Source organism: Castor canadensis, chromosome 2, assembly GCF_047511655.1.
Source record: "Castor canadensis chromosome 2, mCasCan1.hap1v2, whole genome shotgun sequence".
Classification (NCBI taxonomy): domain Eukaryota; kingdom Metazoa; phylum Chordata; class Mammalia; order Rodentia; family Castoridae; genus Castor; species Castor canadensis.
Genome location: NC_133387.1, coordinates 60298598 through 60322788, shown reverse-complemented (window position 1 = coordinate 60322788; position 24191 = coordinate 60298598). Strand labels below are relative to the sequence as shown.

Sequence of the window (24191 nt, the reverse complement as noted above, 5' to 3'; positions counted from 1 at the left end):
TGCCAATATGATTAACCTGTAACTTAATAAAATTTGGCCAATTCAGCAAGAAGGAACTATGAAAGCATTTTAATATTTTGAAAATATATAATTGAAAATTCTATGTGTTTTATTAAAATGTATTATATAAGGGAAAGAGAAATAGAAACAAAAGAAGATAATGTGAACTGACAACTAGGTGCCTCCACTGTTTCTTGACACCTACCTTATAAAAATTATATATATATATATATATATAGCACAATTTGTATAAGCTTTCCCATATTTGCTGCCCTGTTCTCTGTGGACTATGTATATTTAAAGGCATTTTATTCCAGAATAACTGTTCACTAGTGACTTTCTATGGCATTGTTTGGATCCTTGGCCTTAATAAAGATGATTTGAGAGTCAAGTTAGAGAACTGGGATAGCTGGATTCAAAACATCCATATAATTGTTTTTAATTATTGCTGATTTGTACAGGAAGATTTTGTGACAATTCAGTCATTTTATTACATCTCATTATCCCATTTCTTCACAAATTCATTATTATTAGCTAATCATAGAAAACATAAAAATAAATATGATAAATTGACTATTGTACAGAACAAAAATTTAAATGAATATTCCCTATTCCACTAGCAAAAACTACATTAAGTGAAGTAAGATAAAATGAAAATATCTTAATAAAATATCTGATTCAGCAGATTCAACTACACTTTAAAAAATAATTGAATACAGAGTTTAGACAAATTAGTTCCTTTCCTTTCTTTTTATACTTTCATCTTCCCTTTACTTGAATAAAACTTTCATAGGCTAACACATTTCCAGGATGAAAACATAATTTCACTTTTTTTTTCTTGAAATACACTTCAGTGCATGACTTAATGAACAGCTAGTAACAAAATTTTGAGACATATGAAAATATTCATCTTAAATAATTCTAAAAATTTTTAAGGAAACCACTTGCTTCTAGAAGCAGCAAATCTAGGAAATAACCCACTTACATACACTTTTAATGATGAAGACACTTATGAATTTCTTCATTTAGACACATATTTGAGATTTAAGAAATGGTTTAGGAAAATAAATCTACCAATATCTTGCATAAATAAGTGGCCCTAAATTTGTAGGAAAGAAATAATACAAATACACATATTACTCTTTTCCTTTTAATAATTAAAAACTACATGAAATAGCTATCATAATAAATATATGTAAATACCTAGAGTAGGCATATTTAATTCTGTGGGTCCTGACCTCACTTGAAGTGCCTACTGGTGGAGGTCATGTATAGATTATTTGCAGAAAATAGTCAGTTTTCTTGTACCATTCCTGAATATTTCTACTGGTCTTTAGAAATTTTAATTTTTTTTTCTTAAAGAAAAACTACAGATACATACCTCCAATATATTTAGGGACTACATTAGATTACACCATGATTTAAACTGTGGCAAATGGCATGTATGTTCTCGGGTATTTGTAAGGTATATGTGTTTTTATAAATTTATGTTTGCATAACCAGTATTGGATACATGTTGAATGAACTATACTGTGGCATATGAAAGGTAACATAATTTAATGTAGTGTTATTTACAAGCACAAGGTATAAATTGTTTTGGTCAGGTTAAAATAAAGTTTAACTTCTGTTTGATTCATCCATAAGAAATTAACCTGGAAAGCAGCGAAGAGTGATTAATTGATTATTTCCATTAAATCTTATATCATCCAGAAATTATACCTTTGCATTTTTTAATCCATTCAAGTATCTTCAGGAGATATGTTACTGCACTTGCATGTACCTTAATTCACTTCAACATTTACAAAATAACACTAACAAACAGAACAGAAAACACCCAGATATATTAATGAGTATCAACAAACATGACACTCAAGTAGTTGTTTTAGGATTGCTTCAGGTGACATTTTAATTCCTCGTTCTCTGAAAATTCCATGTAAAATCACCATGTATTGATGGGCTCTTCAGACACACTTACTTCAGCTATGATTGTTGTGCCTTATATGTTAAAATAATTTTGTGTATCCACTTTGCATAATATGCAACTCGGACAAAAATACCAGGACGATTTGGGATGGCACATCCACGGCCAGGAACAATGACACCAAGAAGCATTCTCATTTTATGTTGTTCACAAATAAGTGGGCCACCATAATCACCCTAGGAAGAAAACATGCAACAACAGCAAAGTATTATTTTAGAAATAAAAAATAATAAATCATTAACATTATCCAATATTGCTTTGCATTTCAAGTGTCTATAAATTCAAAAAATAGAATAACTGCTTCAGAAATGCAAAGAGATAAAAACTGATTTTTATCAATTGGAATCTGGTTGTCTACTGAATTAGCTAAGACTGGAGTACGAAGTAATCTGTCACGTGTAGTGTTCGTTTAAGAATGACTTGCTTTCTCCAAAATATTTATTCATCCTTTGGTTTTGTTGAATGCAGAAATTCAAATAACTACTGATACTTATTTAATTTAAATTTTATATTTATTTTGATCATCTAATATTCAAAATATGTTCAATATAGAAAATTTATAAAATATAGAAAAATACTGGTAAAGAAAGAAACCTATGGGTTTGTTTGTCTGTTTTCATTTTTCAGAAGATACACAGACCTTGGCATTTGCCCAGACTTACAATTTAATTTTTATTATTATATTTCATTATTTTCTTTTATTATAATAATTTTATTACATTTAAATATTTTATTATATTTTATTTCATATAAAATTTTATTTTTACTTTTTATTGTTATATAATTTTTTTACTTTTTATTTTTATATAATAATTTTATTATTATATTTAAATGTTTTTATTAGTATATGATAGCTGTACAGGGTTTCATTGTGACATTTCCATATAGACATATATTATACCCATTTGGTTCATCCCCTCCATTCTTCCCCCCTTCCATTTCCCTTCCTAAAATTACTTCAACAGATTTCAATGCATTAAATCTTCTCTTTTATCCAAAGATTCTTTTTCCCCAGATTATCTTACAAAGTTAAAATATTATAGTTGAAAAAATAATTGTATTATTTGAAAGTTGCCTTTTGGGGAAAAATGTTTCTCTACTCACTGTCGCTAATAGTAACTAACCTAGCTATATTTATATTTTATGCCTTTTTTCTGGAGCATAGTCTATAATTTCATGGCAGGTCTTTGTTGTTTCATGTTTTTTGAGACAGATTCACTGTGTTGCCTTGCCTGGCCTAGAACTCACAATCCTTCTCCCTCAGCTTCCTGAGTTTGAGATTGTAGGAATGTTCCACCACACCTGACCACATGACCTATCTTGTATGATGACATTTTGGAGCTAGATGGGGGCTGGATACAGATTGATACATTGATTTATATCTACACATATTTGTGAATATTTATATATATGGATGGATACATTATATTTCATATATTGTTATACAAAGCCATCACAACTGTGCTGCATCATTTTTATGTATCACGAAGCCTCCTAAGAACACAGTGACTGGCTTTGAGCATCTTTACCTTCTTTAGAAGTATGCTCAGTCCAAGGTAGAATAAAAAAAAATAGAGGAGATGAACCAGTTGGGGTTATAATACACATATACATGGAAATGCTACAAGGAAACAACAGCTATCTTTATCCTAAACAAGCAAAAATGTCATCTCTTTCATTTTTTTTTCCTTTTTTCTTCTACAAAATTGGAGAAGGGGGTGGAACAAGTCCTGCCATGGGGCCGGAGAGAAGAGGGTGGCACCAGTAGGTGGGGGAGGTGGTAGGGAAAGGGTGTAGGAGGATGAATACAGTGCAAATACTGTGTGCACATGTACATAAATGCAAAAATGATACCTGTTGAAACTATTCCGGGGGGAGATAAAGGAGAGCAGTGGAGGGAGTAAATTCAAGTATGATATATTTGATACATTGTAATAACTTTTGTAAATGCCATAATGTACAACAATTTTTTAAAAAGTATGTTCAGTGCTACCTTAATTTTCCTTTAAAAGTAATGTGGTTAGAAAGAATATCACTGTGAAATTAATTCTGTGATGCTGGTGGAGATAACACACCATTGGGTTGGGTACAGTGGCTCACACTTGTAATCCCAGCTAGTTGGGAGGCAGAGATAGGAGAATTATGATTAGGGGTCAACCCAGGCAAAAAATTAACCAAACCCTATCTCAAAGAACAAGCTGGGCATGGTGGAACATATCTGTGACCCCAGCTATGTGAGAAACAAAGGTAGGAGAATCACAGTTTAAGGATGGTCTAGGCAAAAAAAATGGCTATGATTGTGGCTTAAGGGGTACAGCATTTGCCTAGCAAGTGACAGGCCGAGTTAAAGCCCAAGAGATTTGAGAGAGAGAGAGAGAGAGAGAGAGAAAGAGAGAGAGAGAGAGCGCTCTTTATATACATATGAAGATTCTAGAGGACAAATGTCCTTTTTAGAAGTGGCAGAATCAATTGAATGTCAGATCTTCTCAATAAGGACAAAAATCACGCATATAGAATAAAGGGACAAAAGGAAACTAAAAGTACACTGGTTGTGATCTGGATTGAGACTCTTTCTGAAATGCAGTCACCAAGTAGTGACCTGGGGCTGGAAAAAGGACACTGATTTCTAGAGGATCTCTGAGACTGTGGGGAGCTCCAAAGTCCTGAACTCACTCTAAGGATTTAAGTTCACTCATTTTTTTGTCCTGGTGGAGTTCTCTTGCTATAATTGCCTCTTGTTATGACACAGTAATACTCATTTGCTGAAAAGACCAAAATGTAAAGTGTTCAGAAACACATATTGAATTCTAACCCTATCATTTTAAAGCAGTTCTAAAAGCTCTTTAATTTAGTAAACATATTCTTTTCCTTTTCAAGAATACAATCTCAGAACAAGGTATAGTACAGACCATTTCAATATATGTTTATGTTCCACACTTAGGGATACATTTGCTTACACACTAAACAAACATTTCATTATTATCAGCCTCATTTCATGCTTTATTACACATCATCTTCCATAACCCCACTACTCTGAACGTTGGAGGACCATCTCTCTCACTCCAAATACATCTAAAATAACAGTTTAACAGCTTGTCTATGTAAAATAAGGATAGGAACTCTGCCAAGCTTAAAGAAAAGTTGCCTAACAAATGAAAATGTCCAAGCCCTTAAAGTCACAAACTCTGACCTTTAGATTTTTAAAAATAGAATTTGTTTAGGCACACAGGCATACACACACACACACACATAACTTAACCAAAAGCACACTTAAAAACCCAGGCTGTATCTTTTAATATTATTAATGGGGTTCATATAGGGAGAATTTCAGATCAGATAAATTTAGAAACATTAGAAAAATACAATCTATTATACCAAACTGAGTTGGATACTTCCAATGTGAACAACTTTCCCTTAGAGTTCTGGCTGTGTTTATTGTTCTTTTGAAAGACAAATGTCCTCAGTTTGCTGTGAATGGAACAGGGTAGTTCACTGCTTAATTAGATGAAATGCACAGAAATAATACAAGGCTGTCTTCTGCAGTTCACTAGTCCAAGAACAGGTTGGTATACAATTATTTTTATTTGAGGAAAATAAACATAAAACACACTATGCTACTAATCACATACTCTTTATTCAAGAACTTCCCTTTTACCTCACATGGTCCTGAGCCAATCTTCTCAGCCCCAGCACATAATTCAGACTCATTTAGAGTCACCTTGCCTTGATGATGCTGACTGCATTTCTCATTCCCCATGATATAGAGATGTGCTACTCGCAATATACCATCAGAGTTGATCACTGGAATGGTGCAAAGAGTACATAGTTAAGGAGCACAAGGCAAAGGCAAGAGAGATAAGAAATGAATACAAATTTTGTATATAAAATAAATATGATACTGCCTCATCTTTTAAAAAGTAGCTTACATCCAGTATAGCCCCAGCCATAAACACTGCAAGTGGTCTTTTCAGGAATTGTGCATCCATAATTAGGTAAATCAATTGTACTAACAAAATTATCCAGGACAGCAGGTCTAAAAGAGAAAAATTGAACAGTAAGTACTTTCATCTGGATTCCACACAACATTAACTTTTTTAATGTAGTGTTCATGTATGATATTTAGAGAGAATGATGTCTTATTTATAAAAATAGAAAAAAGAACTGTCTAATATATACTGACAAAATCTGGAACAGGTAGTAAAGAAGAGCATTTATTTCCTAATAATAAATAGTCTCCATATTTGTTTAACAAATCATTACAAAGTTATCAAAAAATGCTCAAACTTCACTTTTAAAGTAGGCTGATCAGATTATTGTCCCAACTTCATGATTCATGTTTAAACATTTTGCACATACCTCTTACTATATTCACACACATGAACATATACACCTATATAAATATATATGATACATAATGTATGAGAGAATAAAAATCTAAAGAATAGCCATAGAACTGAAAATGAAGAAAAATGCTCCAGCAATTCTAGTCTGCATTAAAACACCAAAATCCTTTAAAGGAACTAACCTAGCAAGCTTCAATAAAACCAGATCTGATCCTTCAGGTCCATATACCAGCTGAGAAACATTTAGAACCTGTTTGCGTTTCTCATTTCCTCTCTCATGAACATCATGGATCCCCAGCCAGGCTTCATAGTCTTTCAAGTCTTTGTTTCTAAATAAGAAATTAGCATATAAAATATAATTCCAAAGTATGTAATATTATTCAGATATGTTGTTATTTTAGCTTATAAGGATAGGTAACCCAAATTTAAATTTTCATTCAGATACAATAGATAGCCACACATTTTTTTTACAGGAGATTCTGAGTGCCACAGTGTTTTGAAGTAGAAAGAGCTTTACAATTGCTGAAATTCTAAATAGCTAGTTTAAAAAAACTTGTTATATCTGCTAAAGAGTAAGTCACTTGTGAAAAATTCTCAGGTAAAGTTCACTGTGGCATTTATAAAATTTCTTACAATGTATCAAATGTCATACTTGAATTCACCCCCTCTACTATTCTCCTTTATGTCCCCTCCCCCATTCCTAGAACTGTTTCAACAGGTCTCATTTTTCCATTTACATACATGTGTACACAGTATTTGCACCATTCTCACCCTCCTATACTCTTTCATCAGTAGGGGTATGGGGGATGAGGATGTGGAGAAAGGGTATATCAGGTAAAGTTCTTTACATGAATTACAATTTTACTGAAAATTTCACTTTACCTCAGCTGTGTATGTATTTGGCTTATTACTAAGGATTGGAGTTTTAAACCAACAAAATCAAAGTAACCTGGATAAGAATTAGGAAGTAAGCTTACAAATGCTGCCTGCTTATCTATCCTTTAGGCTAATTTTCATTGGATGGTTTTAAGGTTGTCTCTGTATAAGGAGGCAGAAGCAAGGATTGAGAGGAGTTTATTGACAATTCAGAAAAAGTATTTCTACCTACACATACTTAGTACAAGTAGAAGGTTGGGACAATACTTCTTTGCATAATTCAAGCAAACATTTTTCCCAAGTAAAACTAATGCTAATCACAAGAAACATGTATGGAACTAGCATTGAATATGAAAATGAAAGTGAATACAAAGCTTTCCAAATTTTGTAAAGACATTAATTTGTTCACCCCATGCTGATGAATTTCTGCAAAACATGCACGCTCTAAGCTTAAAAGTTAAGTAAAAGGCATACAGATTTTTAAGTGCTAAAAAAAATATCAATTTAAAAAATACTTTACCTAGCAGGGAAACACTGTCTTGCAGTAAGAACCCAACTTTCCTTTATCAATGATCCTCCGCAGATATGTTTATTTCTGTGAGAAAAAGAAAAGATAAACCAGTAATGTCTGTGTGGAAAAAGAGCTTGCCAATTCATGCAAAATATTCAGCTCCATTTGTTAAAAATAAATGCACTGGAGAGGAAAATGTAGAAATTAACCCAATTGAGACAAAATGAGTAGTAATCCTTTTATCTCAAGGATGATATTGAGTAATTGTAGCTATAACATTTTTCCATAATGTGAATATGATTTTATTGAGTCAATTTTTACAGTTTAAAGGACTTGCTTTAAACATACACATTCATGTCTACGTACACCTAGACTTATGAGAGAATATGTGTGCTGCATGTATAGGATGATTACATTTTTTTAAAAAGGGACTCTGCTTTAAATTTGACATCTGCTAATGAAAAAACACAAATTTGTGGTTTCACTTAAACCCTCAAAAACCATACAGCAGTCGCAAAATTTGTTATTTTTACATGATTCCCTTCTTTCTCTACCATTATTTAGTTTGGATCTGTTGAAATATAACTGAGTATGAATAAATTTGTTAAGTGTATGGCCAGCAATATTTCATTTATGAAAGTAAAACATGTTTGCGAGACAAATCATTTAGGAAACTGTAAAATATTTTTTAGAGAACAGTAAGTACTAGTACATTTATTTGCTGACATCAAATTCTGTAAATCTATTCTTCTTGGCAGAAACATGGAAAGAGTACAACTTTTCACAATTCGCATTCCAAAGTGCACAGATGTTCAGTGCTTCAGAGGGTAAGACTAGAAGACTCCCAGATTAAGGCAACAGTTATTTATGGCCTCTACCACACAAGAGGATAAGAGTATACATCCAGTCTTAATTTCTATTCCTCTCAGTATGTGTTTTGGAAAAATAACTAACAGCTGTTGTTACTAAGAATCTGGATTTAAAATAGTTTTTTTTCTAAAAGTTTCTAGTACTCTGATCTAATGAATGCTTTTTTATTTGCATTCCCAAAAATGAAGACTATCAAAATAGTATCCTTGGATATCCTCTTGTTGGTAAATAATTCAGAAGTCTTTTTGTCTTTTTACTATTGGGGTTATCAGTTAGAAAAGAATCACTCATTAACTGAGAGATGTGCGTTCTTAGAACATTTTCTGTAATTAAAGATAGTTAAACACTCCAAAACTTTTAGTCTTTATTAAATGTATGCCTTCATATTCTGGTTTGCTTCATAATTCTTTTTCAGTACTACATGCATAGGACAGCTACGCTACAATTACTGGTAGCGATATATATACTGGTGCAAATATTAAATCTGATTAGTTATTTCTTGAGAGAAGACTCTGGTACAAGAGAACTTTCACTCATCCTATCCAACATTATAGTGACAAAAAGTCATTTAGATCAACGGATGTGAATTTCATGCTTGTCATGAATTGGCACACTTATAAAAGGACTTCAGTTTCAGGTTGTCTCTATTCCATATCAGTATCATTATGAATTAATGGTAGTAAGGGATATAGTTTCTTCCTCTATTCTAAGAAACTGACAGTGAAGGAACAGGGAGGATTACTTAAAAGAGGAGATATTCAATTGGGATTTGAAGAATGAGAAGAAATTTTCAAGCAAGAAATGGGGAGGAAGAAGGCTACAACATGCAGTGAGAACTCAAGGGAAGAAGAACTCAAGGGATTGAGGCACATTTTGGGTTTAGAGCATGATAAAGTTCTGAGATCAGTGAAGACTGCATTTTAATGATTATAAAATATGGGAAATTGTGAGGTCTGACTTTAAATTAATTCTTATTTCATTATTTAACACTAAGCTTAATCTCAATTATGATATAATTTGCAAAGTGATTTAATACAGAACATGTCATTGATTTTTTTTTTTTTTTTAGCAGTGCTGTGAATCAGACTGAAGGCTTCACACATGCTGGGCAGGCAGACATGCTTACCACTTAGCTACATCCCCAGTCCTGTACATCATTGATTCTTAAAAGCATGGAAAAATGGACATATTAATAATTCTTATTTGTACTAATTATCATAAAATCAAGACTCAAGATGATTTATTCATCTTTACATAATTAGAAAGTTTCAAATTTCAAAATTATGATTTTTCATTTGAATGACATCAGAAATTAAAAACAAATATAAAATTTTTGATATGTTTATACACAGATATGTTAGAATCAAGTCATAATAGTCTGGGATGAAAAATTAACAACATATGTATTTTAACTATTATAGAGATAATGCAGTGTGAAGACTAATTGTCTTCTGCTTAATCAGAACAGAACTGTCACTTGGAATTAGGGACTATGGGAACAAATACAGGACCTTTCTGAACACTTTAAGGGACACAAATTGCAAAATCCAAGGCTTACAATTTGGCAAGAATGTGATCAATCCACCCTTTTACCTCCTCATCTGAGTGACCTGTGGAGGGCACAATCTTCATGACCACACATGATCATTTACTGGGAATGGGACACTGCAAATGGTTTGAACATGTATGATTTGTGTCTATTCATAATTACCTGTATTTCAAACTGACCATCCATCCTACATTGGTTTGTGTTGGAATCCCATTTACAACTCGCAGTTGTTTTGTTTTAGCACAAGATATTACAGGATCTGAAAACAGGACCAAACATAACAATTTGAAATAATCAGTACCTCTTAATTTTATTAAGTATAATAATAGCTAAACAAATCTAACTACTATAATTGTATCAGAAGAACATTTTAGAAAAGGAAAATTAAATGACCATCATTCTCTACCAAGCCCCTAACACTTACCATCATCATCTTTGTTGTTGAATGACATAGAAAATCTAATGTAACACTAACATTAACATAAAATGAGACAATGTTATTTACAGTGACTACTTCTAAAGGTCAAAAACAATCAATAGCCTGAATGAAAAAGAACCCCAAATTTTATTTGCTTATTTGTATAGTAAGAAAGTAGAACTATCTTGAAACATAGCATCAAGATTATATTTATTGAAACTGTATCCAAATGGCATCATTATATCTAAATCATTATGTCCAAATGACATAATTCAAAATTCTTTGGAGTAAATGTTCTCCTGACCCTCTGCTGTGTCCGTTTGCCTTATTCTTGTACTCTGTCCATGATCTAAATTAGATGTTCATTTGCTTCCTCAGCCTAGGGCAAGCAGGTGGTTTAAAAGCAAAGCACACCAGGAACTTCTTTCAACCCAAAATAATATGTGAAAATCAAAACAAGCAATTGCCCACAGATTCCCGCACTAAGGATAACTAACTTTCTCAGGCACTGTAATCTTTTGCTAACAGAACTAAGGGCTTTCAAAATGCTGAAAGACAGAGCAGAGACACTTTCCAAACCTTAGTTTTATTCTTTCCAACTTTAGCATCCTAATTTCATTTGGAGATTGGTATACATAAAGGTGGTTCACTTGATACATTATGCTCCAAATTAAAAGTAAACTCATGCTCTTTGCAAAGTCATTTAGAATATCTTGTAAATAGTTTAACAGAGTTGAATTTTCATATTCAGAATGCAGTTGCCTTTGAATATTTTAGACCACATATAGGAAAACATATTTTAAATTAAAAAAAAGATTGACTTATTATTTTATGGAAGTTATTATAGAGGTATTTTTCTATGAAGAAATAATGACATCAATGTGACACATAGAGACTATAATATACTTTGTATTTTGAAAATTACTTACGGTCTAAATTGACTATTGTAGGTGTGGTATCACCTTCACCTGGAAAAATGAATATTTAGATACATATATAATTCATGTATACATATTCCTATATATAAAACAAGCCATTATATTAAAATTCAACTGGATAATTTGCTGAAATTGTAGGCATTTTTTTAAAACATAAAGGTGATATTACTTTTCTGAGTAATTCTGTATCACTTTTACTGTCTAATATTGGCTGTGCCTACTGGTACTAGGAACATCTTATTCTGTGACTGTGGAGTCTCTCAGTTGTGTGATCCGGTGACCATCAGCAGATTGAATGACACTGCTGGCAGCAAAGAACTACCTTGTCCTACCAAGATGCTCTGCAGTGTGCACATGGCATTCCATTGGGAATTTCTGTTCATCATTGTTTACTTGGGAATTTCATATAGATAACGATTACTTTGTCTTTACTGTAATTCAAATCATTTTTTAAAACTTTGTTTACATTTTATTGAATGTAATTGAAACTGCACTTTCATTGGAAGCCTCTGCAAGAAATTTGGAAAATAGAAGTTAATATCACTTATGGAAAAAGAGGATTATATAATTATGTTTTGTTGTTAGACAATTCTAAAGATTGGAGAGTTACTTAAAATAAATATGGAAAAAGGAAACATTGGAAACTATACGTTAATTCTACCTAAACTCTCATATCCAGCTCCTTTTTCATTTTCTCTCTCCTGAGGTTTGGTTGCTACAAAAAAAGAAAGGCTTGGAAGATGCTAAAATACTTGCACAGTAATGAATGGGACAGAAGACATTTCCTGAAGCTTAATGTCAGGCACTGTTTAGATCCAGCTGGTTATTAATCCCTGGAAAGGCCCTGAGCTCAGATAATCCAGCAACAAACAAAACAATGATGTCACATGGATTTCTTTGGAATATTATAAAATTGATTACTATTTGAGGATACGTGAGAGAATTAGTTCACACTAAAGCATTTTTATTCATGTTCATTTTACAAATCTACATATTTTAAATGAATAAAGGTAAAGGCAAACATAAATTTCATCTTCCTTTAGCTTATCCTGGAGGAAGTTTTTCTTAGCGTCAGCTGAGGTCAGTGTTTTAGTCCATAGTACAAAGTAGGATTGAGACAGAGTATAGTCATTAGAGTATCAAGGATGTTGGGGTTTCCTCTCTCATTAATTACTTATAAATTTTAAATAACTAGATATTTATTCCTCTATTTGTTGTGAGAAGGATTAAGCTATTCATTACATCCTTTACTTGCGTATTAAATCTTCTACTCCTAAGCATCTGGCTAATAAATCAGCAGAGTGATCAGTTCATTATTGTGCCTTAATAAAATATTTAACATTTAGTCATTTGTAGGCATTATAAATGTTGGGTTTTAAAAAATTAACACTTTAATAATAATTAATGATTGCTTTGCTCTCTCTAATCCAATACTTCTCACACTTTAGAATAAGCTTAAATGTCATTTAAAATCAGATCTGAAGATTCTGTCTGTCTGAGTTTTTCAAAAGTTCTTCTGTTGTACATTTTGAGCCAAGTTTTTAGGACTTCCAGGACTTTTCCATCTCACGTTCAAATGCTCTCCCCACTTACCACCTTTTACTTCCCTCACTCTCTACCATGTTACTCATGCCTGAAAAACTTATGTGATATAAATTTTGTCTTATTGGAGAAACTTAATTTTGATGAAGGAAAACAATAATGATGAACATTTTCCCCATGGAAGAGTAAATATGTGAGTGAATGTGTGACAGGTAAGTGTGTATGTTTGTGTGTGTGTGTCTTACTGGGGATCTTACTGGAAAGCATGAAGAAAGCTTTATTTTCACTATGGCTTTAAAGATTCAGTTCCAATTCAAAACTTTGTGAATATCACATATTTCTCCAAGCAGACACCTGTGCTCCCAATACTATTTTATGTATTAATTATATATATATTATTAATGCTAACTGATTATGTTGCCTTGTCTGTATCAGTGTTTCCCCTCTATGCTGTAAAGGACTTGAGGTTAAGAAGCAATGTATGTATTTTGTATACCTACCATAAAGTGTAGGGCTTTGTATAGGCCAGCCGCTCGATAAAAAAATTAAAAATGAATAGATAAATAAAAACAGAGACAGAAGTTAAGTTTAAAGTTCTGATTATGCAATGGCTTAATAAGGTAGGAGCTTTTAATGCACAATTTAACAAATACAAAATATGAGTCATAAATAGGGTGAGTAACTTGCCAAAGGCAATTATGGAGACATGGGACTGGGATTCCTGCTTAGGAAATCTGAGTAGAAACTTCACTACTACACTGTCAGAAATTAATACTTAAGATTTTTCTAAGATATGCTGTGTTCGCACGTATGTGTGTGCATGAATGTGTGTATTGACACACACATTTTTTGCATATTTAAAAGCTCAAAAATATATTATTTTGTAAGCGTTTTAGAAAAAATGAATAAAATTCTTTACATGTGTCATGAGAGGAATGTTAACTGTGAAAATGATTAGTACAGTCTCTGAGGTTAAATAAATAATAAGAATTTAAATATCAAATGATAAATTTTATTAGCCTTTCACCAGAAAGGAAATGTAAATAAATACTGGCTGTAATTATTACTTAGAAAAATGACAGCAAAAATATTTATTGGAATTAATGTACAGTACACATTGAAATAGAAATGACTTATCTGCAATAGTATTTAATTAAATAGTAGCAATACCTTGATGTCTTTCAATAGCACACTAGTGACTTTCAGTTTTAAAATAATTGAAAAAAATTTTTGAAAACTTAATTATCAAAGTGCTATCTCTCTTAATTAAGTTTATAAACCAAATCATGGGGCCCTGATATCCTACAGGAACACATAACTCTGAGCTATAAATATATGTTAGATTAGCTGCTGTGGTTTTTACAATTTAGGAGTCCAACGGGAAAAGCAATGTAACCTATTTTAAAAGCCAGTTTTTAATTTCTTTGTAGATCACACGGTATTCAATAAGCCTCCTTTATTCTTATTCTTAGAGATGTCACAGAAGATAATAGTGAGGTAAAACTAACATTCAGAAAAAATAGGGTTTTGGGAAGTGGGCTTCAGTGGTAGAGTGATTGTCTAATATGCAAAGCTACGAGTTCTACCCTCAGCACCTCAAAAAATAATTTTTAGTAATTTTATTATATAATATCCTCTGGTAGATTTGATTGTTTGGGGTTTTATTTTGTGTTTGTATTAGTGTTAATAAACTTAGAAGGCAACTTCTCTGGAAGAGTATTTTCAGGATCTTTGCAAAGTCTAATAAGGGAAAAATAGCAGAATGTTAAGAAACTGCTAATTAATTTGAAAAAATATGACCACAACTGATAAAACAAAACATAACAAGAAATGTAATTTCCTTATAAATAATGAGGTGTTTAATTATTTATTATTATAAAGAATTTCCAAATGTATTAAAAATAGGTTGAGTCAGTTCACATCTTATCAGTGTATTTGACTAACAACACATTATGAAGCTTGCATTTTATGCTAGAATTTCATGAAACATGAGTGGGTTTTCTATTTAATGTGAGAAATTACTTCTTTAATTTGACATCAATTTTATTAAAAAAAAAAAAAGACTTGTGCCTAAATTTCATTTTTCAACCAAACACTATTATTTCTTTGAAATCAAATCAAATCTCTCTGCTGGAGTGAGTACTTTTGTTGCAATTCTCAAGGTACTTGTTACTAACTAGTACACAAGAAAAACATTCTTAAAACAAGGTTCTTATTAATTTACAAAAGTAAAATCTTTTTAAATAAGGGAACTTAACATTGTGGTTAGGCAAACTGGCTGAATACACAGCACCATGGATACATGATATAGTAAAATGCTTTCTTACCTCTGACAGTTTTATTAAAAGGATTTTTATTTGATAATAACACATTGAGAACATATTTTAATTTCAATGCATATTAATAAACATCAGTGGTTCTTAACGGGGATGATTTTGCCCTCACAACCAGTGTATGTGTGTGTGTCTGTCTGTCTGTCTGTACAGCCTCAAAACTCGTATGGGCTCTTGAGCATTGGCAACGTCAAGATATTTTTGATTGTCACGATTGGGGGAGGAATGTTGTTCCTGGCATCTAGTGGGGCCAGGAATATGAACAAAGGTCCTACAACACACAGAACAGCCTTCCACAAGAACTATCCAGACCAAACTATTAGTAGTGAGAAGTTGATTCACCTTCATATTATTATTGCTTTTGATACATTTTTCCAAATAGACTTCCAGAAAGGATTTTCAATTTACTCAAAGTAGCATAGTATTGAGAGAGCAGGATTGCCCAAATTCTTGCAAACATTCGGTACTATCATTTTTATCATTTGTCATCCTGATTAGTGGCAATGACTTCTCATGCTTTTCTATTTTGTAATGTCTTCTCAGTAAATTATTAGCTATTTTTATTCTTTCTGATTCATTTTCCTCCTGAATTCTCATGTCTTTCTTATTGAAGTATAGAAAGTAAATGACATGTATTTTATGTGAAGTATATGAAATACATTTTATACAAAGTATAGCAAAGATGTATTATATACTTGGCATATACCTTTTTTTGAGGGAGGGTTGTTACTGGGGACTGAATTTAGGGCCTCATTCTAGCTAGACAAGTACTCTACCACTTGAGTCATGCCTCTAGTCCTTCTTGCTTTAGTTTATTTTTCAGATAGAGAAGCACTGCTTTGCCAAGATCCAGCCTAATACAACAATGCAATCCTCCCCATCTCTGCCTTCTGCATTGCTGGGATTACAGGTGTGCACTCTTTACCAAGTCCCATGTATATTTTATTTTGTTCACTAATACTGTTTAAACAAACTCTTGAACTCAGAGAAGTGGGTGGAAAGATCCATGTTTTTTAGTCTTGGGTTAAAGAATTGAGAAAAAGATGAAAGCACCACCATTTGAGGTCTATTGGTGCTGGGGGCCTGGCTAGAAGTGGTTTATAGTCCAATCATATCAGAACCATAACCTGGAACCCAAGTGGGAGTCTACTCAGGGAATAAACAACATTAAAATGTCAGCAAAATTCCTTATAATCTAAAACTGGTAGGTGTGTGTGCATGTGCTTGTGTGTGTGTGTGTGTGTGTGTGTGTGCATGAGAAAGAGATAGAGAGAGAGAGAGAGAGAGAGAGAGAGAGAGAGAGACCATGTATGGCATGTGCATGTGTGTGTTGCTTTCTAGAGAACATTATCATTTTGCAGTCAACTCCAAAGTCTTGTACTATTTGTATCTATGATTAAGAAATTGTCTTAGTGGTGATGCAGTACATTTTAAATTCTTCAACTGAAAAATAAGAACACTAAGTGTACTTACAACGAGAAATGGGGCAATAATCCCAAGGAATAAGAGGATTCCCCGTGTAACACCAGGGTCCGTGGGCATCATCATCAGGATTCCGGCAGTAATTCTTGTTCAACTTACTAGCATCTGGCTCCCAGAAGATATGACTGCATAAACAACAAGCTGAACATCAGATGGTATCGATTCCATACAAAGGAAATAAAACACTACAAGAAAATGTAATTCTAGCACATTGCTTTCATTGTACATACAATACCCCTTGAATTTGGTATAAATTTTAGTTATTTTGTTAGCTATCCATTTCATTTCTGTTCTGTTGGAAGCACACTTTCTACTTTGGGAATATGGAATAGGGCTCTCTATATAAAATAATATATAGGGCTCTGTATATATAAAATAATGAAAGATTTTGTGACTTTGCTTCTATTTAAAAATTGTAGTGGCAAGGTAGCAATATCTCTGTGCATAAAAATAAAGAAACATTACCAAAAAGAAAGCAGAGGACAAAGATCAGAATTATAAAACACATGTAAAATACAAGCTATTGTAAAAGTATTTTCAATCTTGCAGATATTATGAATCACCACCAGCAATATCATTTCCAGAAAGAATATGAAAATATACTAAGATTATTAATAAAGTACCTATGAAATAATTAAATTCTAAAATTTCACTGGTCATATAATTATAAAATAGAATTTTATGACAGGTAACTAACATTTTAGCTTGCCTAATTTATGTATGAAATTTATTTCAAAACAAAAGCAAAAATTCTTTATGATATGTTATAAGACTATGGCCATTAATGTAAAGTCAATACTTATATTTACGTCAGTAATATTAATGAAATCAAATTTTACATGGCCACTTCTGATCAAGTTATGCTATGCTCTAATTGCATTTACTTTGTGTTATTAATTACTACCACTGTGAATGTAATTAAAGTGCTATTTTAAATTAAATTAGAGGGTGGGAAGTAGAACTAACTTTCTAGATCCAGCGTTATTTTCTGGAGCAATAACAATAGCAATGTTACTACATTCCAGATCCTGCTACAAGTTCTTTACAGATGTAAATTTAGACCAATCTGGCAACACAGGCTCTAAAATTACACTGTATTTATTATATTTGAGGAAAATGAAAACCAGGAGGACAATTAGTTATTCTAAAGTCAAGTGCCTTGTAAACAATAGAGCTGGAGTTGGAATTTATGGCTGTTTCCAGCATCAATGGTCAAAACCACCATATTCTACCTCTTCCTTGCATAATTTGTTCTTGAACCAAAATTGTACCATGAATCATCAGTTTTCTACAAATTATTTCCAATGACATTTAACCAATTCAGAAAATTAAGCATAAACTCAGTGGATTAAGAATGGTATTTACCATTGAGGGTCCCTAAATGAACATATCACATATTTCCAGTTGCATAAGGGTAAAGGCTTAACAACTGGAACCCAAGCTGTGTGAATGTTGGGAAGGGGAGTCCGTATTTGTGGGCCTTGCTTATTTCTGTGATGTAAATACTTCCACCATGAGAATTCAAAACATCCAATGCGAAATACTGCAGGCAAAGTCAGGGGAAGATGGGAGCAATTATCTCTTACAAGTCTAGAAGAGCTAGATCCACCCAGTCTAGAAATGCTCTCAGAAACAGCGGTGTTGAATCAGCATTTGATTCGAATAAAGCCAATTCTTGCTTACATTTCTGAGATGGTTCCTTCTGATGTCTAGGATAAAATTCAAACTTCTTAGCTTAGCTATCGGGTGCTGTTGGTGGACTCTCCTTATCTAGGGACATTGATACTCCTTCAGCCTCGCCAAAATTGCTGCCCGCACAGGCTGTTTTACCTGAAGTTTTTGTCTTGGCATTTTCCTTGACAACTTGCACTCATCATGAACATCCCAGCTAATGCCCCTTCATTAGCAAGATTTCTTGACCAGCTAAATCTCAGCACTTATTCACATTCCCATAGAACAAAATATGCTTTCTCTTGGTATCATCATTTCGTGTTTCCTTGCACTCTCTACTAGACTGCGAGATCCAAAGGGCAGATGACCTCTGCTGATCTTTGAAGTCCTATAACTAGGGTCCAATAAAGGAGCTACTAGCCAAATGTGGTCACTGAGAAACTGACATGGAGCTAATCCAAAAGGAGAAGTCCTGTAAGTGCTAAACATACACCAGATTTTGAACATGTAGTATAAGAAAATGAAGAAAAACTTTATAAATATTGATTAACTAAAATATATTAAAGTTAATTTTTTGCCTATTTATCTTTACTTCTTCAAAAGTGCTACTAGGAAATTTTAAAGTACTACAAGAAACTGAAACTAGATCATGTCTATCACCCTGTACTAGTATCAACTCAAAATGGATCAAGGACCTAAACATCAGACCTAAAAACTCTGAAGTTAGTACAGGAAGGAGCCGGAAACACTCTGGAACAAATAGGTATAGGCAAAGACTTCCTCAATAGAACCCCAGCAGCCCAGCAACTAAGAGAAAAGATGGACAAATGGGACTTCATAAAATTATAGGTTATATTTATGAGTTGAATTATATTTTATGTCAGAGAGTGCTACTTTAAAACTATCAATATTAGCTTGTGAAGTAAAATAAAACAGCATCATCCACTATTGGGTGCATTTGGGAAGAGAATAAAGTCTTTCAAATTGAAGTAAAACTGAAGCAAGGTGACTCAACTTCTCTGTGCCCTTAAATTCTTATTCATATTTAGAAATACGTTCTGTACAGTAATACGGTGGTCAAATGATATAGCGATTCAAGTAAAGCAACCATGTTTAGGCTATTTCATCACACAGCCCTGATGTATTTTTCTTTCATTCTAGTGTTTATATTCTGGGATGTTTAAGAAAAATCTGCTTTAGGTCACAACTATCTACCATACTTTCTTATAATTTTATATACTAGCACTATTTACTAGGGCCTATACTAGTATTTACTAGTATCTATATATTAGGGCCATGTCGGTCCTACCTTCTTTGTGAATATTTCCAATATAAAAATCTGCAATTATATAAAGATTTTCTTAAATTACATGCAAATTTCTATGATTGCAAAATTTTATATGTTAAAGCTATATAAGAAAACCTGTTTCTATATACATTTTTAGTAGTTAACTAGTTTAGTAGTTCAAGGTATATATGGATATGAAAATAGTCATTTTTTTCAAAAGATATTACTAATATGATTATTTTATAACATAAAATAATCCTTTCGCATGTATTATTTGAAACATGACATATGCCACCTATTTATACACCGTCTTACCAAGTTATGCAGTGTTGTTTTCAATTTCAGAGGTCTTAAAATTTGGAGTAAATAAGTGACTAACTTGTATATGTTCCCCAGGGTACCAACTGTAATGTACAGCATAATCAAATGCCCCAAAAAGTATCTCCCAAACTTAATTGCATATTTAGAAGTTTGCTACATGCAGAGACATTGTTATGAGTTATATAGAAAAATCAATTTAATGTTTTTCTTATCCTACAGTGATAAAAGTATAGAAAAATAACAATGTATATGTCTGAATGCATGTGTCTGCTGTTATCAGGACCTTCTATAAACAGTAAGAAATGTACCCACCGGTGTAAGTCCTCCATGTTCTTGTCCCACATTGAACACGTTAGTCCAGATCTTGTTTCGGATAAATTACCCATGTAGTTTTTTCCATTCCCACGATAACAATCTACTCATAAAATATAAGAAAAGTAGACTAATGAATATTATAGAAGATAAAATAAAACATTTTATAAGCATATACGATCATGAAAATCAACATAATTAAAACAAAGCAACCTGAAATCTGTACAAATTAAAAAGACTTAAATATCTCAGATTAAATTGTCTCTGCTCTCAGCCCAATTTCTACTCCATTAAAATGAGTGATTACACAAATTAAAATCTTACAAATAACAATAAACCAAAAAATTAGATGAACAACCCTTTAGGATATCAAACAAATAGGTATTTTTAGAATGACATAGATTTCCCAGCATTTTCTTCTGAAAGATTTCATTCCACAGAAAAGTTGCAAAAATAATATAATGAAATTCTTATACCAGTCACATTACTTGTGTTTTGATTTTTGTCTCTTGTGATGTTGACACCCTGAGTCACTCAAGCCAGCTGTTTTACAAATGTTCTTCAATTTCAATTTGTCTGATTGTTTTCTCATGAATGAAACTAAATGAAAGATATTTGACAGGAATATTGCCTATGTGATGATGCTTTGTCCTTTTCAGAGTATTGTAGCCTGTGTGTGACATATGATATCAATTGTTCCATCACTGCTGCTGCGTTTGATCATTTGCTTAAGTGACATAAAGGAAAAACTCTTCATATTTAAGAGGAAAACAGTCTTTTGGGGCTTTTGAAACTGAGTAAATATTCTATTGTGAAACCAATTTTAACAAAATTATCTATGCATACTTTGTGATGAATTTTTCATAGATCAGTTTTTATTGGACTGGTTCTATAATGGTTATTTTTTCTATTTTAATAACTATATTTATTAGATTACATCTCTCAGTAAAAAAAAGTTTTTCTTTTCCTCTACCCCTTCGATTTAGATGTTAGTAATAGAAATGCAAGTCCTGTAGTAGAAGTGCTGACATAAATGTGTTCTTTTTAATTCACTGTGATATGTAATGTATTCCTATTATTTATTTTGATGCTCAAACTATTCATTTGGCCAATGGAAGACACTTTAACCTGACTCTTGTCTCTCTTATCATGCCTCATCATCCCTTTTTTAACTATTTAATTTGTGTACTATTAAACATTGATGGAAATGTCCATATTTTTTAACACAAATGGAATCAGAAATCCATTATTCTGAAAATGTAAGTTGCTTTACATTTTAAAATGAATACTGTTTCATAATTTTAAGTAAAACCAAATATTTTAGTGACTTTATTAAACACTCCTAGTTTTTATAAGAATAAAGACTGCTGATTTGACTTTTAAATATTATCTACAAATGTACATTAATAATATGATTGTTCTATGCTTAAATTTGGTGACCCACTGCATGTCACTGGTTTTATCATATGAGATGTGATTATAATCAATAATAAGCTACAAATCCTAACAAAATTCTTTGAATGAATAATTTAGTCATTGTCTATGAATTGGTCATTATGGTACATGAGCAAATTGTTTTCAGAAAGCACAGTTTGTAAAATCAACAGTGCACACAAGAAGAATATGCCAATTAAAACATTTTCCCTTGAAAATACTATCTTTTTTCTATGTAGAAAACTTAAACCTTTGGCTGTTAGGGAGCAAATTGTTTAGATGAGCTTTGACTGATGAAAACAAGTGTGTAATTCAATGCACTGGAGTTGCTCTAAGTATATTTTTTGTTTATTCCATCTGTATTTTCTGTCCTGTTGGAAAAGATCTTACACTCTCCCATCAACAACTTCTTATCTGAATATAAGCTATCAACTAGCTTGTCCTTAGTAAACTTTTTTATTTTAGAAGTGTTTTCAGCTAAAGAGAAAGTAGTCAAGATAGGACCAAGAGTCCCCATATCAGAATTTCCTCTGCTTTAATACTTCTTGTTGCTATGATAGATTTGTCAGAACTATTGAACATTAACTGAAGTCCATACTTTCTGCACCTTCTTAGTTTTTACCTAAATACATGTTTTCATGCTCTGCGATCTCACATCATTCCACATCATCCTTACTTTTCATGATTCCCAAGTTTCCTCTAGATGTGACAGTTTCTCAGACTTTCTTCATTTTTGTTCTTTTGTGGTACTGGGAATATACAAGGCTAATTTTCTAACACTTAGGCCACACCCATAGCCCTTTCTTTGTTTTTAATAACTGACATTTGTTGGAACTTATCAGATAATTTTGTAAAATGCTCCTCTACTGGATTTGTCTGATATTTTTCTCGTGATTTAATGTAGGTTAAGGGTTCTTGAGAAGAAGACCTGAGTTTTTAAGCACTTCCTAATTTCTCCTCCTTTTCATTTGATATATTTAGGCAGTGGGTGTGCATGTGTGTATGCATCTGTGTGTGTGTTAGTGTGTGCATATATGTGTGTGCTCTGGGGGGGGGGTTGTTTGCATGCATCTGTCATGAGTAACTCCTGTTTCCTCTAACGCCAAACCAATACCACAGAGGTCTTTGCTCCTCCCTTTCAATTTCATATCACCCTTCTCCCTCAAGTAAGAATCCTGCTTGCAGGTAACTTCGATGTTGGCTTATTTTCTCAATTCTACAGTGCAAACAAAATAATTTCAATACTGTTCCCTAACAAACCTTTAATTTAAAGTACAAAATGTATTCACAGTTATTTCAATCTTCAAATATATCCCAGTGGGATTATATACAGTCAGTGAATTCTGTCTAACATTTATCTGGATTTTATTTTCCTTCTCTGTAATAATGGTGTGCATTTAATATACAAATTGACACATGTCTGTGTTTTCTTCTAGCTTTGATGCTATTTTTTGGATATTTGAAACATTAACTTTACTTGATCATCAAAGCAATATGAAAGGGTGAACCCAAACAATTGTCATTTTCCATTTTCTTCCATGCCATTCCTTTTCTCCTCCTTACCCAGTTTATAAGTAAGCAATTTTATGAATTTCTTGATTATGGCCCCTGTGTGATGTTTTACTTTACAGTTTTATGCAGAGCTAAGCAAATACATATATACTCCCAAATATGCATATATGCAGATATGATACAAATATATAATTTATATGTATAGGTAAACATTCCATATGTTCTTATATCCCAATCATTATTACCAGCAGTAAATCCCTTTATGTATTTCTAGTAGGATGCCAAACATACAGTTTTGTGCTTTCTTTTTGTTTTTCTAATTAACCATACACCTGAAACTAAACACCTTGTGTTAGTTCATGGAGAATTTCATAATTCTTTTTTGCAAGTTTGCAGGATTGCGTCATGCGGCTACTCTTGAGCACAGGCAACTTGCTTTACTATTACAGTTAATGCTAGAAGTGAAAAGCCTTGCGCACATGTTTTAGCATATTGCTGCAACACTTACTCAGATAATGTCATTGTTAAACGAAGATCTATATAGTTGACATTCACAACTTTTATCCATTTGAAGTTTATTTTCAGGTATAGTATGAAACAGGGTTTTGATTTTATAACTTTTTCTCTAAATGGCTACTCTCCTGATTCATTATTATGTTTTAAAGATTCACATATCATCCAGGGGCGTATGTTGCCATTTTTTACCATAAAAAATACTGTATACGCTTGGGTTTATTTCTGGACTTTGCGTTTGGTTCTGTCCATTTCTTCATGTGTCAGAATTATAAACTCCTCATATAATGCTTCAAT

At 32.4% G+C, this 24191-nt stretch overlaps 1 protein-coding gene across 4 annotated transcripts in view; it reads right to left on the bottom strand.

Moving 5' to 3' along the window:
- Nucleotides 1-392: 392 nt before the first annotated feature.
- Hgf (hepatocyte growth factor) overlaps nucleotides 393-24191 on the bottom strand; it is a 66303-nt gene continuing 42504 nt past the window's right edge. For all 4 annotated transcript variants that reach the window (XM_074064877.1, XM_074064879.1, XM_074064878.1 and 1 more), the window contains 9 exons: nucleotides 20436-20538; nucleotides 16835-16968; nucleotides 11478-11516; nucleotides 10293-10389; nucleotides 7721-7795; nucleotides 6507-6653; nucleotides 5908-6014; nucleotides 5637-5782; nucleotides 393-2157 (listed from right to left, as the gene is read on the bottom strand). In XM_074064877.1, coding sequence (XP_073920978.1) covers nucleotides 1981-2157; nucleotides 5637-5782; nucleotides 5908-6014; nucleotides 6507-6653; nucleotides 7721-7795; nucleotides 10293-10389; nucleotides 11478-11516; nucleotides 16835-16968; nucleotides 20436-20538 — 1025 coding nt within the window. In that variant the 3' untranslated portion in view covers nucleotides 393-1980. The remainder of the gene's footprint in view (nucleotides 2158-5636; nucleotides 5783-5907; nucleotides 6015-6506; nucleotides 6654-7720; nucleotides 7796-10292; nucleotides 10390-11477; nucleotides 11517-16834; nucleotides 16969-20435; nucleotides 20539-24191) is intronic.